Genomic DNA, 14,720 nt, shown 5'->3' on the forward strand with positions numbered 1-14,720 from the left:
AGGGCTCGCCCGGGGTCCGCCGCGCCAGAGGGGTCGCTGCAGCGCCGGGGCGAACCGGCAGGCACCGTGGGCTTCCTCTCGCGCGGGGCTGGCCGGGCCGTGTTGCCGCCGCCTTTGCCGCGTCCGGTGCGGCGGCCAGCGCCGCGGCCAGGCCAGAAGCGCCCTTCCGCCGCCGCCGGCCGCCCCGGCCTCCCCGCTCGGCCCGGCCTGGCGCCGCAGCCCCCGCTCGCCGCTCGCGCCTCGGGGCTGCTGCTGCTGCTGGCGGAGCTGCTGGGCCGCCGGTGGTGCTGCCGCTCCGTCGCCGCCCCCGCCTGCCGCCCCCGCCTGCTCCTCCTCGTCGCCGCGCCGCCGCCCGGCCCCGCCATGCCCGGCCCGGCCGCCGGGAGCAGGGCCCGCGTGTACGCCGAGGTGAACGGCCTGCGGAGCCGCGAGTACTGGGACTACGAGGCGCACGTCCCCACCTGGGGGTAAGCAGGCCGCGGGGAGGAAGGGGCCCCTCAGGCGCCGTCCTCCCGACGAAGCCCCGCGCTCTCGTGAGAGGAGCCGGCCGAGGGAGCGGCGCGGTGGTCCCGTGGGCGTCGTCGGGGGACGGGGGGACGCGGCGACAGAGCCCCCGGCATGGCCGTCCGGCGTGTTGGGTGGGAAGCCCCACGAGGCAGCCTCCCGGCCCGCCGCCTGGCTCTCCGGGGTGGCGATGCGAGTCCGTGGGTCGGTGGTTGCGGTGGGTGGGCTGGAGGGCGCGCGTGGGACGGGCGGAGGGGAAGGCGAGGGGTTTCTGCAGCGCTTCCTGCCAAAGGTGTGGACAAAGGCCCCTCGGGATGGGCAGCCTCTGGGCTTCGCGGCTGTAGCAACTGGCGTCCCTCTTGGAGTTGGGCGAAAGAGTCCCCGCCAGGACAGCCGGCCCCCACTTCTGAACTACGCCGGGCTCCGCATGGACCAAGCGGCCCTGGGCGAATCCAGGGGTCCACAAGGGATTGCAGTTTGTTAGGTTCCTGCTAAAAGTGTGCCGTCCCTTCCCCCCGCCCGCCCCAACCCATTCTTTTGTATGAAGCTCTTGGATGGGCGGGGAGGGGGGGGTCCCTAGGTTGGCGTTCCCAGCGCGCCCTTCCCAGATGTTTGGGGACAGCAGCTTCATATCCCACCATTCTTAGCCCAGGTGGAAAAGCTTCTTTTAGGAGAGAATATGGTTGATAGGAGGAGCCTTAAGACCATCTAGATCAGAGGCCTTCAAACTTGGCAACTTTAAGGCTTGTGGACTCCAGCTGGCTGGAGGATTCTGGGAGTTGAGGTCCAAAAGAAAGTTGCCAAGTTTGAAGGCCTCCGATCTAGAGTGCTGTGCAGTTTTAAACATCGGTTCCATGGTGGGAATGAGAACTCTTCTATGCTGCTGAGGAATTTCAGCTTTCCTCTCCAGGCTTTCCTCTGGGGTTGCCAATGAATTTGTCCCCATCCCATTTCATTGCTAGCCATTCCTCCCCCTCCCCCTTTGCTTCCAAATTAATCTCTGGGTTTGTTCTTGTCCTTTTCACAGAGCCCCTGTTTGAACCCTTCGCTCCCCCCCCCATCCATATCAGTTCCCTTTCTTCTCCCTACCAATCAGTAGCAAACCTGAAGGGTAGGAAGCATGAGAGATTGTGGGCTGCCTTCCTCCTCTCCTCAGCTTGTGGAATTTGTTTTATTTCTTTAAAAGACTTATATAGATTCAAATGCACCAAAAGCCTGGGCAGTTTACACTAAAAAAGGTAAAAGCCATCGTGCTGTTGATGGGTGGGGTGGTTATGGAATTCTCCTTTCCAGAAGCCCCCGTCAGGTGAGAGCATACAGAAGAGGCATGGCTGTGGCTTACCTGAGGATGTCTTTTTCCTGGTTCCTCACTCTGAGGGAGCAGAGGATCTCTTTGTGGGGTCTCTTCTCAGTCATGTTCTTCCCTCCCTGTTTGCAGTAATCAAGACGATTATCAACTAGTTCGGAAACTCGGCCGGGGGAAATATAGTGAAGTCTTTGAGGCTATAAACATCACCAACAATGAGCGAGTGGTTGTGAAAATTCTTAAGGTGAGTTCTTTCTGGATCATTATCGTGGCAATTAGGAATCATACTTTGTTATCTGGTTTTCCTAGTATTCCGCAACATATTGATGTACAGGTTATCCTTGATTTTCGACTGATTGTAGTCATGGCAGCCCTAGAACAGGTGCTTTTTGGCCTGTAAAAGCATTTCTGGGCATCATAAAATCCCCCCTTCATTTCAGATGCTGGGCAACCCGTTTGCATTTACAACTAATTGCCAAGTGCTCTGCAATCATGTCATGATTTGCAATCCTTCCCGTCAGCTTGCAGCATCCTCTCACAATGGTTCAAAAGGCCCCTTTCTCCAAATTGTGTAATTTGGGGAAGGAGCCTTCTGAACCATTGTGAGGATGGGACCCACCTGTAGAATAGAGCATGACAACAGAAAGGTAAGTGGACCCGCAGCTGTGGGTGGGAAGAGAGTGGGCATGCCAATGGGCCTAGCCGTCCAACGCCTCCTGGCTCATGGCAAGTTTCCACCTGCAGGCGCTGGGCCTCCCAGAGCCCACTGATGCACCCCTTAGGCTCCCTTAACAGCTGCAATGGGAGAGCTCGGATTTTGTTCCTCATGTGGGTGCCTCGATTAATGATTACAGTCATGACCAAAATTCCAGGCTTGATTGTGGTCATAAATCAAGGACCGCCTTTAGTAAATGAGCTCTCACTTTGACTGCACATTGAAGTGCTGGTTTCTACCTTTGGCTCTAGAAACTTTTATGACAGAAGTATTTCTTCTGTTAAAGGTAAAACCGCATTTGGAACACTTTTATCATAAAAGCTTCTAGCACAACATTTTCCAATTTGGAATGTTATTAGTACTTTAATTGAATTTTATAAACAGTTATAGAGCAGCATTCTATGTAAAATAGCAAACGTCAGATATATTAAAAGGAGAAATACATAGCCAATTGCCATTCCCAGAATTTCCCTATGAGAGTGAAGATTGAACAATATTTTGCTAGCTTTATGAGGTTTTTACAGATCTGTTGGTTAACAGAAAATATCCATTTTCTTTCAGTCTGTTCGGGTTAAGAATAATCATATTTGGAGACCGTGTTAAATCGGTCAGTAATTCTCTCAAGAATGAAAATTTAACACTGCAGAACTGTAAATTAGAACAGGCATGGAGATTTTGAAATGGTAGATTTTCTCCAGAGGGTTAATGTCATTGTGAAACATTTTTCTGTGTAAATATAATGGCACAGTTTCGATATTAGTAAAATGCTATTTAACTGGATTATTGTGCTGGATGTTGTAGTCCAGTATATGCCTATAAATATCTCTTTCAATATCCCCGTCCAACTTAATTTTAAGCAAAATATATCTAAATACCTTTCAGCCCAGCAGTGATGAGGAGCATCTTGACAATCCTTTCAGCAAAGCATTTTGTAGCTACCCAAGCCAATGATGACAGGTCATTGTGGAACACACCCACCCTCCAATAGCCGTGTTGTGAAACCGCTTCTAACTTGTTCAGAATGTATAACATTTATTAAAATAGTGTGGCATTTTTAGTTCATGTAGTGTGCAAAAAAAAGGAATAGAAAGAAGCAGCTGCTTTTGTGTGCCATCTGTTTGGTACAGGTAGTCCTCAATTTAGCACCACGGTTGAGCTCAGAATTTTGGCCGTAAGTTAAGGCGGTTGTGAAGTAGGCCATCCCATGACCTGACTCCATTTTATGACTCTTTATGATGGTTGCAAAGCAAATAACCACAGTTGTTAAGTGATCTGTGTGGTTGTTAGGTGAACCATTTGTGAACATCTTCTTAGACTAGATCAGTGATGGCAAACCTTTTCAGCATCGAGTGCCCAAAAGCCAGAATGTGTGTGTGTGTGTGCATGCGCTGGAGAGCTGGAAACCCAAAGACCAGCTGGCCGGTCCACATGCGTGTGCTTGAAACCAGAAGAGCAGCTGGCGACGGCATGTGTCCACAGAGACGGCTCTCTGTGCCACCTCGGGCAGATGTGCCATAGGTTCACCATCACAGGATTAGATGATCTACAAGGTCCCTTCCAACTCTGTTAAACTGTTGAAAGAAGTGGACCAGACAAGAGAATCATGGTTTCCCAGGAAAGAGGCAGCACATTCCAGGCAGAGGCCCTCATTAAGAGACTGCCCCATCCCAAATTGGATTGGGGGGGCGGGGGGGGGGGAAGGTTGGAGAAGAAGAGGTGAGGATTAGCCACACTGGAGAATCTTTCAGGATGTGTCTGCTAGGTGAGAAGGTTATTAGTTAGTCTGGCAAGATTCTGTCCAATGGTTTAAGCTGGGCATCAGCAGCCTGCGACTCTTTCGTCTCCCTACTGTGGCTGGCTGTTGACTGAACCCATCACTGGCTGCCCTCGCCCTCCCCTCCCAGTCACTCCTCGCCTGGCTTGAGAAGGTAAGGGCAATGGCGGTGATAGAGACTCGCTCCATATTTGAGAGAGGGAGCGAAGCGCCCCTGTACATGCTTCATCTCGCGGGCGCTTCTTCCAGCCCTTGTTGGTGCTGTGCGCACCTCAGTCGCTCAGGGAGATGCGCAACTTGCTCTCTGCCCTGAGACACTGGCCCAGCCTGGCTGCGGCCGATGCTCCGCATTGTAATAGGCTTTAGGAGGAGGAGGGGACGCTGTCTCCCCCATTATGAAGCACACTAAATTTAACTATGCTGCGCAAGACACTGCGAGAACAGCGAGCAGGCCATGGAGGCAGCAACAGCAGCGGCGTCGGTTGCAGCACGGCTGGGCCAGTTTCTCAGGACGGAGAGCAAATCGCGTGTCAGGCCAGGCCAGGAGTGACTGGGAGGGGAGGGCGAGGGGTGGGGCCAGCCAGTGGTGGGTTCAGCTGACAGGGAGGCACAGCAGGGGGATGAAAGAGCTTCATTTATCTGGGAACCTGAAATGACTCTTGATTTAAATCATATTATAAAAAGCATCCAAATAAGAAGAAAGAACAACATCGGCCAAAAAAAAAAAAAGACAACCAACCTTCACCTGTTTTTGGAAATGTTCAAGGGGGAAGAACACATCCACATGACTTACTTTACTTTACTTTATTTAGATTTCTAGACCGCCCCCTCTCCCGAAAGGGACTCGGGGCGGTGTACAGTCAAATTAAAACACAAATACATAGGAATAAATATAAATACACAAATCTTAAATTAAATGAGGAGGTTAGAAGACTGTATCTTAAAGTAAAGCAGTTAAAACCTTAAAAACATCCCCAATTAAAACCCAAACCCAATTAAAATAAATCCCCGGGAGGTAAAACTAAGAGAGTGCCAGGCCAGCTGATTGAAACAGGTGAGTCTTTAACTTTTGACGGAAGGAACGGAGGTCGGTGGTGGTTCGAATGTCGGGGGGGAGGTCATTCCAGAGGGTTGGGCCCATCACAGAGAAGGACCTACTCCTAGGTGTCGCCCGCTGACACTGCCTAGCGGACGGCACCAGGAGGAGTCCCTCCCTGTGTGAGCGGATAGGTCGCAGGGACGTGTGTGGTAGGATGCGATCCTGCAGATAACTAGGTCCTATGCCATGGAGCGCTTTAAAGATGGTAATCAATACCTTGAAACGCACCCGAAAGGCCACAGGTAGCCAGTGCAGCTCGCGCAGGAGCGGTGTTACGTGGGAGTAACGTGTACTCCCCATGATAACCCGCGCGGCTGCATTCTGTACTAGCTGCAGTCTTCGGATGCGTCCCAAGGGAAGCCCCATGTAGAGGGCATTGCAGTAGTCCAGGCGAGACGTCACCAGCGCATGAGTGACTGTGCGCAGGGCACTCCGGTCCAGTAGGGGGCGCAATTGGCGCACCAGGCGAACCTGGTGGAACGCCCCCCTTGCCACGGCTGCCACATGGTCCTCCATTGACAGCCGAGCGTCAAGGAGGACGCCCAAATTCCGCGCCCGCTCCACAGGGGACAGTTGCTCGCCCCCTATGGCCAGCGATGGTGTCAGCTGGCTGAACCGAGGCGCCGGTACCCACAGCCACTCGGTCTTGGAGGGGTTGAGTTTGAGTCTGTTGTCCCCCATCCAGACCCCGACGGCTTCCAAACACCGGGACATCACTTCGATAGCCTCGTTGGGGTGGTTTGGGGTTGAAATGTACAGCTGAGTGTCATCAGCATACAGGTGGTACTCAACCCCAAAACCACGGATGATCTCACCCAGCGGCTTCACATATGCGTTGAACAGGAGAGGCGAGAGGACCGACCCCTGCGGCACCCCACAGGTGAGTGGCCTCAGGGACGACCTCTGCCCCCCTGTCAACACACATTGCTTCCGGTCGGAGAGGTAGGAGCCGAACCACCGCAAAACGGTGCCTCCGACTCCCATCCCCTCCAACCGGCGCAATAGGATACCATGGTCGATGGTATCAAAAGCCGCCGAGAGGTCTAATAGGACCAGGATAGAGGAACAACCCCTATCTCTGGCCCTCCAGAGATCATCAACCAACGCGACCAAGGCTGTCTCAGTGCTGTACCCAGGTCGGAAGCCGGACTGGCGTGGGTCTAGATAGTCGGATTCGTCCAGGTGTCGTGGAAACTGCTGCGCCACCACATTCTCAACAACCTTCGCCAAGAAGGGGAGGTTGGAGACTGGACGGTAATTAGCTAGCTCCATTGGGTCGAGCGAAGGTCTCTTGAGCAAGGGTCTCACCACCGCCTCTTTCAAGGCGGTTGGTAAGTAACCCTCACCCAATGAGGCGTTCACCAGGCCCAGAAGCCAGCCTCGTGTCACCTCCCAGGCTGCCAGTACCAGCCAGGAGGGGCACGGGTCCATTGAACATGTGGGTCGCAGCCGTCCACGCAACCTGTCCAAATCCTCGGGGGCAACAGAGTCAAACTCCTCCCAGAATGGTCTCTCAAGACTCGCTGTTGACGGCTCGTCTGGTCCACTGACGGAGGTCCATCCGCTCCGGACCTGATCGATTTTGTCCTGAAGATATTCTCCAAACTCCTCTGCTCTTCCCTGTAAGGGTGTCTCTCGCGTCCCTTGCGATAAAAGGGAGCGGGTCACCCGAAACAGGGCGGCAGGGCGGTTATCCGCGGACGCAATAAGGGCAGCACAATGTCCACGCTTGGCCGCTCTTATTGCCACAAGGTAAGTCCGCAAATAGGCTCTTACCCGTGTTCGGTCAGATTCGGAGCGTGAGGACCTCCACCTGCTCTCTAGACGTCTCCTGTGGCGCTTCATCACCCGTAGCTCCTCAGTAAACCAAGGAGCCCGGGTGGGTTGATGCCGCAGGAGAGGTCGCAAAGGCGCAACCCGGTCCAAGGCCCCAGTCGTCGCCCTATTCCAGGCGATCACTAGGTCCTCGGAGCGGGAGCGGGACAAGGCTACAGGTATTGGCCCAAGCTCCGTCTGGAATCTATCCGATTCCATCAGGTGCCTGGGGCGGTACCAGCTTGTAGAGTCTGGTTCCGCCTCCTCGCGGTGGGGGATAGCGCCAGGGAAGTCCAGCCGGAGGGATGAGTGGTCTGACCATGACAAGGGCGTGATGACTAAGTCCCCTATTCCCAGATCACTCGTCCACTGTTCAGATACAAAAATGAGGTCCAGTGTGTGGCCCCCTTCGTGAGTGGGGCCCTGCACTAATTGGGTCAGGTCCATGGCCGTCATGGAAGCCATGAACTCCCGAGCCACCTCGGAAGCCGCTCCCGTTGACGGCAAGTTGAAGTCCCCCATGACCAAAAGTCTGGGAGTCTCAACTGCCATCGCTGAGATTAGCTCGAGGAGCTCGGGCAGGGCTGCTGATGCATAGCGAGGAGCCAAGTATACAATCAGCAAGCCCCACTGCCTCCCTGGGCCCCAGTTCACACCAAGGGACTCACACCCGGGTATCTGAGGGACAGTGAACTCCCTCGGCTCTAAACATTCCCGCATAACCACCGCCACCCCACCACCCTTACCCAGGGCCCGGGGCTGATGGAATGCCCGGAAACCTGGTGGGCACATTTCCCCGAGGGGTAAACCACCCTCGTGGCCCAACCAGGTCTCCGTTATCCCTGCAAGGTCTAGCTCCCCCTCTGAGATCAACTCATTAATGAGGGGGGCCTTGTTGGTGACAGACCTTGCGTTGCAAAGCATCAGCCGCAGGCCCTGGCTCTGTAGCCAGGAGGGAAGGAGGGAGGGAGAGACCACGGGGGAGTGTAACTTTTTACAATGGTAGGATGTGTTTTACAGGTGGTAAAGCACTCTTTCTGAAGCTGTCATAACTTTGAAAGGCCATTAAGCAAGGACCTGCCTGTACAAGGTTTGTTACAACCACTATTTTTGGTCCCCCATACTTGGGATTCACAATCCCTGCAGTCGCCATCTAGACCTTGAATCTTTCAACTGTATTTCCTGCTTTTGTGCTGCACCTGATGCGGGAAAGTGAGGAACCCGAGACCTGAGCTCTCTTTTGTGCTCTTTTGATTGCTCATAGCAACAGTATTGCTCAATTGGAAGGAGTTGCTTGGTTTTTCCTGGAGGACTTTTCCTGTGATTTGTTTTTAACTGCTCAGACGGGGGCTATTTCATCCGTGTTCGGCCTTTGGGTTCATCCCATGGAGCCCCTGTCTCCACAGGCTTGAATCCCCGATGTCATGAAAAACAGGTCCTTTTCCTTGGTAGCATCCCTCACGCCTCCATGCTGGTAATTGTTCCTATGAATGTGGCTGAATTAATTGGAGTTGCACTGAGTAGCACTAAGGTTGGAGTGCAAGGCTTGCAGAGATTCAAAGGGTCTCTTTTTTCAGCTTCAGAGAAGCAGGTGGGCTTTGGTGGTCGGAGACTTCCAGTCCTTTATGAGAAATGTTAGACTACGGCTAGTAGGGAGCGGCAGATGAGTTTTGTCTCCATATCTGACAAAACTGAAATGGGGAACAGTTTGGCTCAAAAATTTGTTTATTTATTATTCCAATTTATGTAGCTGCTCATCTCATATATATGACCATAATACAACAATTAAAAATGATAAGAAACAGTACAAAAGCATATTAAAAATCATTATAAAATGAAATATTATTCATAGCCGAGGTAATCATATTGCTGCAACCACTGTGATGTCACAAGTCTTTTCCTATCATTCATTCAATAATTCATTTTTTCTTTTACACACCTGCACACTACAGAAGGAAGAGCAATAGAGATCCTCTTTCTCATGGTCCCTCCACCCTCATCACACAGAGTCTCTTCAACGGGGCACATCCCTGCTAACTTGCATGTGCTTCCTGTTGTGGCCTCTCGTCGTGTCTCTTCCGTTCTGGAGTTGCAGTCTGGTCACACGTCTTTTATCCTGTGGCTAAAATCCTTTTCCTGTGACTCCTGTCTCTGATCATTGGCCCTGTGCATTCCCCTCAGAGCTCCATGACATTGGACATTGGTTGTGAGCTGCAGCGAGGGTTTTCCTGATGGATGGCCCGGTTACCCTTTGCGTAGAAAATACTGCAATCCTATTTATTTGATCAGTGCAATGGGTGCTATTCATGCCATTTGACAAAGAGTTGATAATTGAAAAATTGGAATTGTATAAGGAACCAAGCCTGTGTTAAAACTGCAGTGGCCATTTTCACTCTCGCCTTCCTCTCTTCCCCACAAGATGCACTTCAGGGGGGAGAAAAGCCAGTGCCCTACACTTAGGCAAGAAAAACCAAATGCACAGGTGTAGAATAGGTGGTGCCTGGCTCAACAGGAATCACTAGGACAGATCTAGATGTCCTACAACAGTGGCAGGGGGAGGGGTGATTTTGTGCTTGCAACCCACGTTTGTGTGAATGGAGCTTCACACATTTGCCCAATGGGCCGTAGACCGGGGGTTGGGGACCCCTATCCTAGTGGACATAATTGCCAAAAAAGCCAATGCAGTCCTAGGCTGCTTCAACAGAGGGATAGCATCAAGATCACATGACGTGTTAGTACCGCTTTATAATGCTTTGGCAAGACCTCATGGAATACTGCATCCGATTTTGGTTGCCACAATAGAAAAAAGATGCTGAGGTCCTAGAACAAGTGCAGAGAAGAACAAGAAAGATGTTAAGGGATGTGGAGGCTAAACTGTGTTATGAGTGGTTAAGGATTCTAGATATGATAAAGAGAAGGAAGAAGAGAAGAACTAGGGCTAATGTAATAGCTGCCTTCAGGTACTTGAAGACACCTGAGGCCAGGACAAGGAGCAACAGGTGGAAGCTCTTTAAAGAGAGAGCCAAGCTAGAGGGAAAGAAATGTTTTGCCAGCAAGAACAACTAATCAGTGGAACGAACACCTTGCCTCCCAGAGTCGGAGGTGCTCCATTGCTGGAGATTTTGAAGAAAATACGGGACCACCGTTTGTCCGGGATGCAATAAGCAGTCCTGCCTTGGACAGAGGGCTGGAGAGGCAGACTTCCAAGGTCCCTTCCAGCCTTATGTTTCCCTTCTCTGGACCTCATTCTCTTAATGGGTGGCTATTTTAATCTTACGTGAAATGATTCTCCTACATCAAATTTAGCTCAAATTAGTCTGGTAATTTTATCTTGGAGAGTTGCTAGATGCATCCAAGAATTATGTCAAGAGGGATTCTTGAAATTCTGTGTGCTCATTCCTATGCCGCTGGGATCAGGACTAATAGCAGATTCTCTTGGATAGGAAGCAACCTATTTGTGTAGGCGGAGGCTTATGTCCAGCATGTCCCTGCCTTACAGGGCCCAGGTAAACACTGGAGAGCAGGTTGATGTTTTACTCTAAGCCAGGGAGACGTAAAGGATAAAGTAAAAGCAGAATATAAATATAAGAAATAAAGATGATCTACTCTACCTTTATTTAAAGACTACTGTAAACTAACAATCCTATCAGCTTGCTGCCAAGATTGGCTTGTGTAACTATAGTAACCGTCAGCTTTGCCTCTGTGCCCTCCAAGTGCAGTTCCCACTTGTTCTGAGTAGCTGTTGGAGGCCCACGGCGTCTTTCTGATCCTGATTTCTTTGGGTCTTGCTGTCCAGCTTCCTCTCTTGCTGTCCCTCCCCAAAGTAAGCCTTTCCTAGAAGATGGCTGAAGTTATCTGCTGGCTGCCAGGGGTGTAAAACAAGGCAACTTGTTAGTTAAGATGGTGTGTTGAATAGCCGGGTTATGAGCAAGGAGGGACCCTCCCGAAACCGTATTTCCCTCATAAAAGGTGTTACCATCTTTCATTAAGTCTGAAAGGAGATTGGAATTTCTGCTGTTAAAAAAATTGTTGAGTTTGGGCACGCTGCTTTGAACATTTTGGCAAAGTACGAGATCAATCAGGTGCTCTAAATTCAGAACTTTTTATTTTTTAGAAAAAGAGCAAAGTAAGAAAAAGTGCCAATTTAATCTAGTTCCCACCCCCACCCCCAACCAGGCTAGAAACCAGGAGACGGGGAGCTCTAGTCCCACCTTAGGCATGAAAGCCAGCTAGGTGGCTTTGGGTCAGTCAGTTACTCTCAGCCCAATCCACCTCAAAGTCTTGTTTTTGTGGGGACAATAGACGGAGGAAGGAGTATTCGGTTCGCTTAATGATTGTGTTGTTTATAAAAATAATAAAAGGCAAGATACATATAAATATATGTATGAAGAGGCCATGCCTGCACTTTTACAGGGATCATGGGAATAATCTGCATATATGCATATGGGGCTCTGTCAAGTTTAGAGGTAGTGTTAAGTGTCTATATTAACAAGGGAACTCTTATTTCAAGTTTTTCCAGACAGTGGATGAACCAGATGGGGAAACAACATCTCTTATTTTATCCTTTCTCGCCTGGACTACTGCAATGCTCTCTACATGGGGCTGCCCTTGAAGAGCACCCGAAGGCTTCAGCTGGTCCAGAATGCGGCCGCACGGGTTATCATGGGGGTACCTAGGTGCTCCCATGTTACACCCCTTTTAGGCGGCCTGCACTGGTTGCCGGTTGTTTTCCGGGGGAATGGCGGCTGACTTCTGAGCTCCGAAAATGTTCCGGAGCTCCTTGACAAAGGAGGGGTTGCTGCCGGCCCTTTTTCCACCTTTTGGGCCGGGATTGAGCCTCAATGACCACCCTGGTTTTCTTTGAGACCTAATTTGGTCCGTCAGGGTGGCGAATAGCCAGAGGGAGATTAAGAAAGCACTGGCTGACATGGAGATTGCAGTTGGAATTGGAGACCAATTATGGCGGCGGCCACCGGAGGGCAGCGCGAGGACGGAGGGAGGCCCATGACGCAGGATGCCAACGGAAGGCCTTCAAGAGGGCCGTAAGTCGGCTGGAACGGCGTCCAGACCAGGAGGGGAGGCAGGTTGAGGCCAGGACTAACTGCTGGAAGCTGTGCTGTGTGCTGGAGCCAGGCAGAAAGAGGAGGAATTGGCACTAGGGGCAGAGCAGGGCTTGTCCTGGAGACAGGCAGGAGCCCCCCCCCCAGCAGACTAAGATTTATTGCCCCCCCCCACCTGGCAGACTAAGATCTATTGTCCTTTTGCAAACTACCTGCCATGGCTTGTGCCCAGGTGCCCCTGATGACTATAATCTGCCCGTTTAACATCTGGTATCCTGTTGACTTCCTGCTATTTATGACTTATGGCGTTTCACCTGCCGGGCTACTCCTAGTACCTCTCCCCCTCTCACCCTCGCCATCTGCTATTTTATAACAACTAGCTATTACAAACTATCTGCCCTCTTCTGCCCACAATGGACCGCACCCCGGCCTCCATCTATTTATTTATTATCCATCTTCCAACCGATCACCTGACCAACATAAGATTTTCCCACTTAGTTGTGATCGTGGACATTGCTTTCCTCCCATTAGATCCTGGCTTACTGATTTTAACATCAACAGCACCCTGACTTTGTCATAGCTTTTTACCATTACGTACTTGAGGTCGGACTTGCTCCTGCTGCGGGAGTCCCCCCTCTCGCAGGCATGGCCCTTTGCCCCCTCCGGGGCCCATCTTGATGACGGGTTTGTGAACCCAGAGAGGTGGAGGAAGCGCAAACTTAGGGGTTTTTTAATGAAATGTTTTTTATCCTTTTTAGGGGGCTCCAGGGTGGGGGGGGGTTAATCAGGCCAGGAGAGGGACCAGTGCCAGGCGAACAGGTGAGTCCAGGAGGGAAGTGAGTGTAGTATGGGGGGGGGAGGGAGAATGACACTTCAACAGAGGGTTGCCCTATTACAACGGTCGTAGGGAGGGGTGGGTGCGAGGGCAGAAGAAGATCTCGTAGTCGGTTGGGAGACCGTGGCTGTTGGACACGCCCAGTTGTCTGTACCAACCCCCGCAGCCTAGGTGGCCAGGAACTACAGAGCCAGGGCCTGAGGCTGATGCTTTGCAATGCAAGGTCCGTGACCAACAAGGCCCCCCTCATTAATGAGTTGATCTCAGAGGGGGAGCTGGACCTTGCAGGGATAACGGAGACCTGGTTGGGCCACGAGGGTGGCTTACCCCTCGTGGAGATGTGCCCACCGGGTTTCCGTGCATTCCATCAGCCCCGGGCCCTGGGTAAGGGTGGTGGGGTGGCGGTAGTTATACGGGAGGATCTGGAGCCAAGAGAGTTCACTGTACCTCAGATATCCGGGTGTGAGTCCCTTGGTGTGAAATGGGGCCCAGGGAGGCAGTGGGGTCTGCTGATAGTATACTTGGCTCCTCGCTATGCATCAGCAGCCCTGCCCGAGCTCCTCGAGCTGATCTCAGAAACGGCAGTTGAGACCCCCAAACTTATGGTTATGGGGGATTTCAACCTGCCGTCGACGGGGGAAGGGTCCGAGGTGGCTCAGGAGTTCATGGCTTCCATGACAGCCATGGACCTGACCCAATTAATTCAGGGCCCCACACACGAGGGTGGTCACACGCTGGACCTTGTTTTTGTATCTGAACAGTGGACGAGTGATCTGGGAATAGGGGATGTAGCTATTACCCCCCTGTCATGGTCAGATCACTCATCTCTCCGGCTCGACTTCCCTGGCGCTACCCCCCACCGCGGGGAGGCGGAACCAGACTGTCCAAGCTGGTACCGCCCCAGGCGCCTGATGGAACCGGATAGATTCCAGACGGAGCTTGGGCCACTTCCTGTAGACCTGACCCGCTCTCGGTCGGAGGACCTAGTGACCGCCTGGAATAGGGCGGCTGCCGGGGCCTTGGACCGGGTTGCGCCTTTGCGGCCTCTCCTACAGCAACGAACCACCCTGGCTCCTTGGTTCACCGAGGACCTGAGGGTGATGAAACGCCATAGGAGACGCCTAGAGAGCAGGTGGAGGTCCTCGCGCTCCGAATCTGATCGAACACAGGTAAGAACCTACTTAAGGACATACCTTGTGGCATTAAGAGTGGCCAAACGCCGACATTGTGCCGCTCTTATTGCGTCCACAGACAACTGCCCTGCCGCCCTGTTTCGGGTGACCTGCTCCCTCCTGTCACAGAGGCCGCGGGAAGCCCCCTTGCAGGGCAGGGCAGAGGAATTTGGGGAATATCTGCAGGATAAAATCGCTCAAATCCGGAGGGAATGTCCCCTTCAGTGATCTAGGGGGGACGTCCGAGGCAAGTCTTGAGAGACCATTCTGGGAGGAGTTTGACTCTGTTGCCACCGAGGATTTGGACAGGTTGCGTGGACGGCTGCGACCCACTACATGTTTATTGGACCCGTGCCCCTCCTGGCTGGTACTGGCATCCTGGGAGGTGACACGAGGCTGGCTCCTGGGCCTAGTGCACGCCTCATTGGGTGAGGGGTCTC

General features: G+C 52.3%; 1 protein-coding gene across 1 annotated transcript in view; it reads left to right on the forward strand.

Annotated features, from left to right (window-relative positions):
- The first annotated feature begins 88 nt into the window (after nucleotides 1–88).
- Nucleotides 89–14,720, forward strand: part of CSNK2A2 (casein kinase 2 alpha 2) — a 35,254-nt gene continuing 20,622 nt past the window's right edge. The window contains exons 1-2 of the mRNA XM_081963304.1: nucleotides 89–467; nucleotides 1,943–2,054. Of these exons, the coding sequence (XP_081819430.1) occupies nucleotides 364–467; nucleotides 1,943–2,054 (216 nt within the window). The 5' untranslated portion in view covers nucleotides 89–363. The remainder of the gene's footprint in view (nucleotides 468–1,942; nucleotides 2,055–14,720) is intronic.

The sequence above is a fragment of the Natrix helvetica genome (assembly GCF_964273705.1).
Source record: "Natrix helvetica genome assembly, chromosome: 10".
NCBI lineage: Eukaryota > Metazoa > Chordata > Lepidosauria > Squamata > Natricidae > Natrix > Natrix helvetica.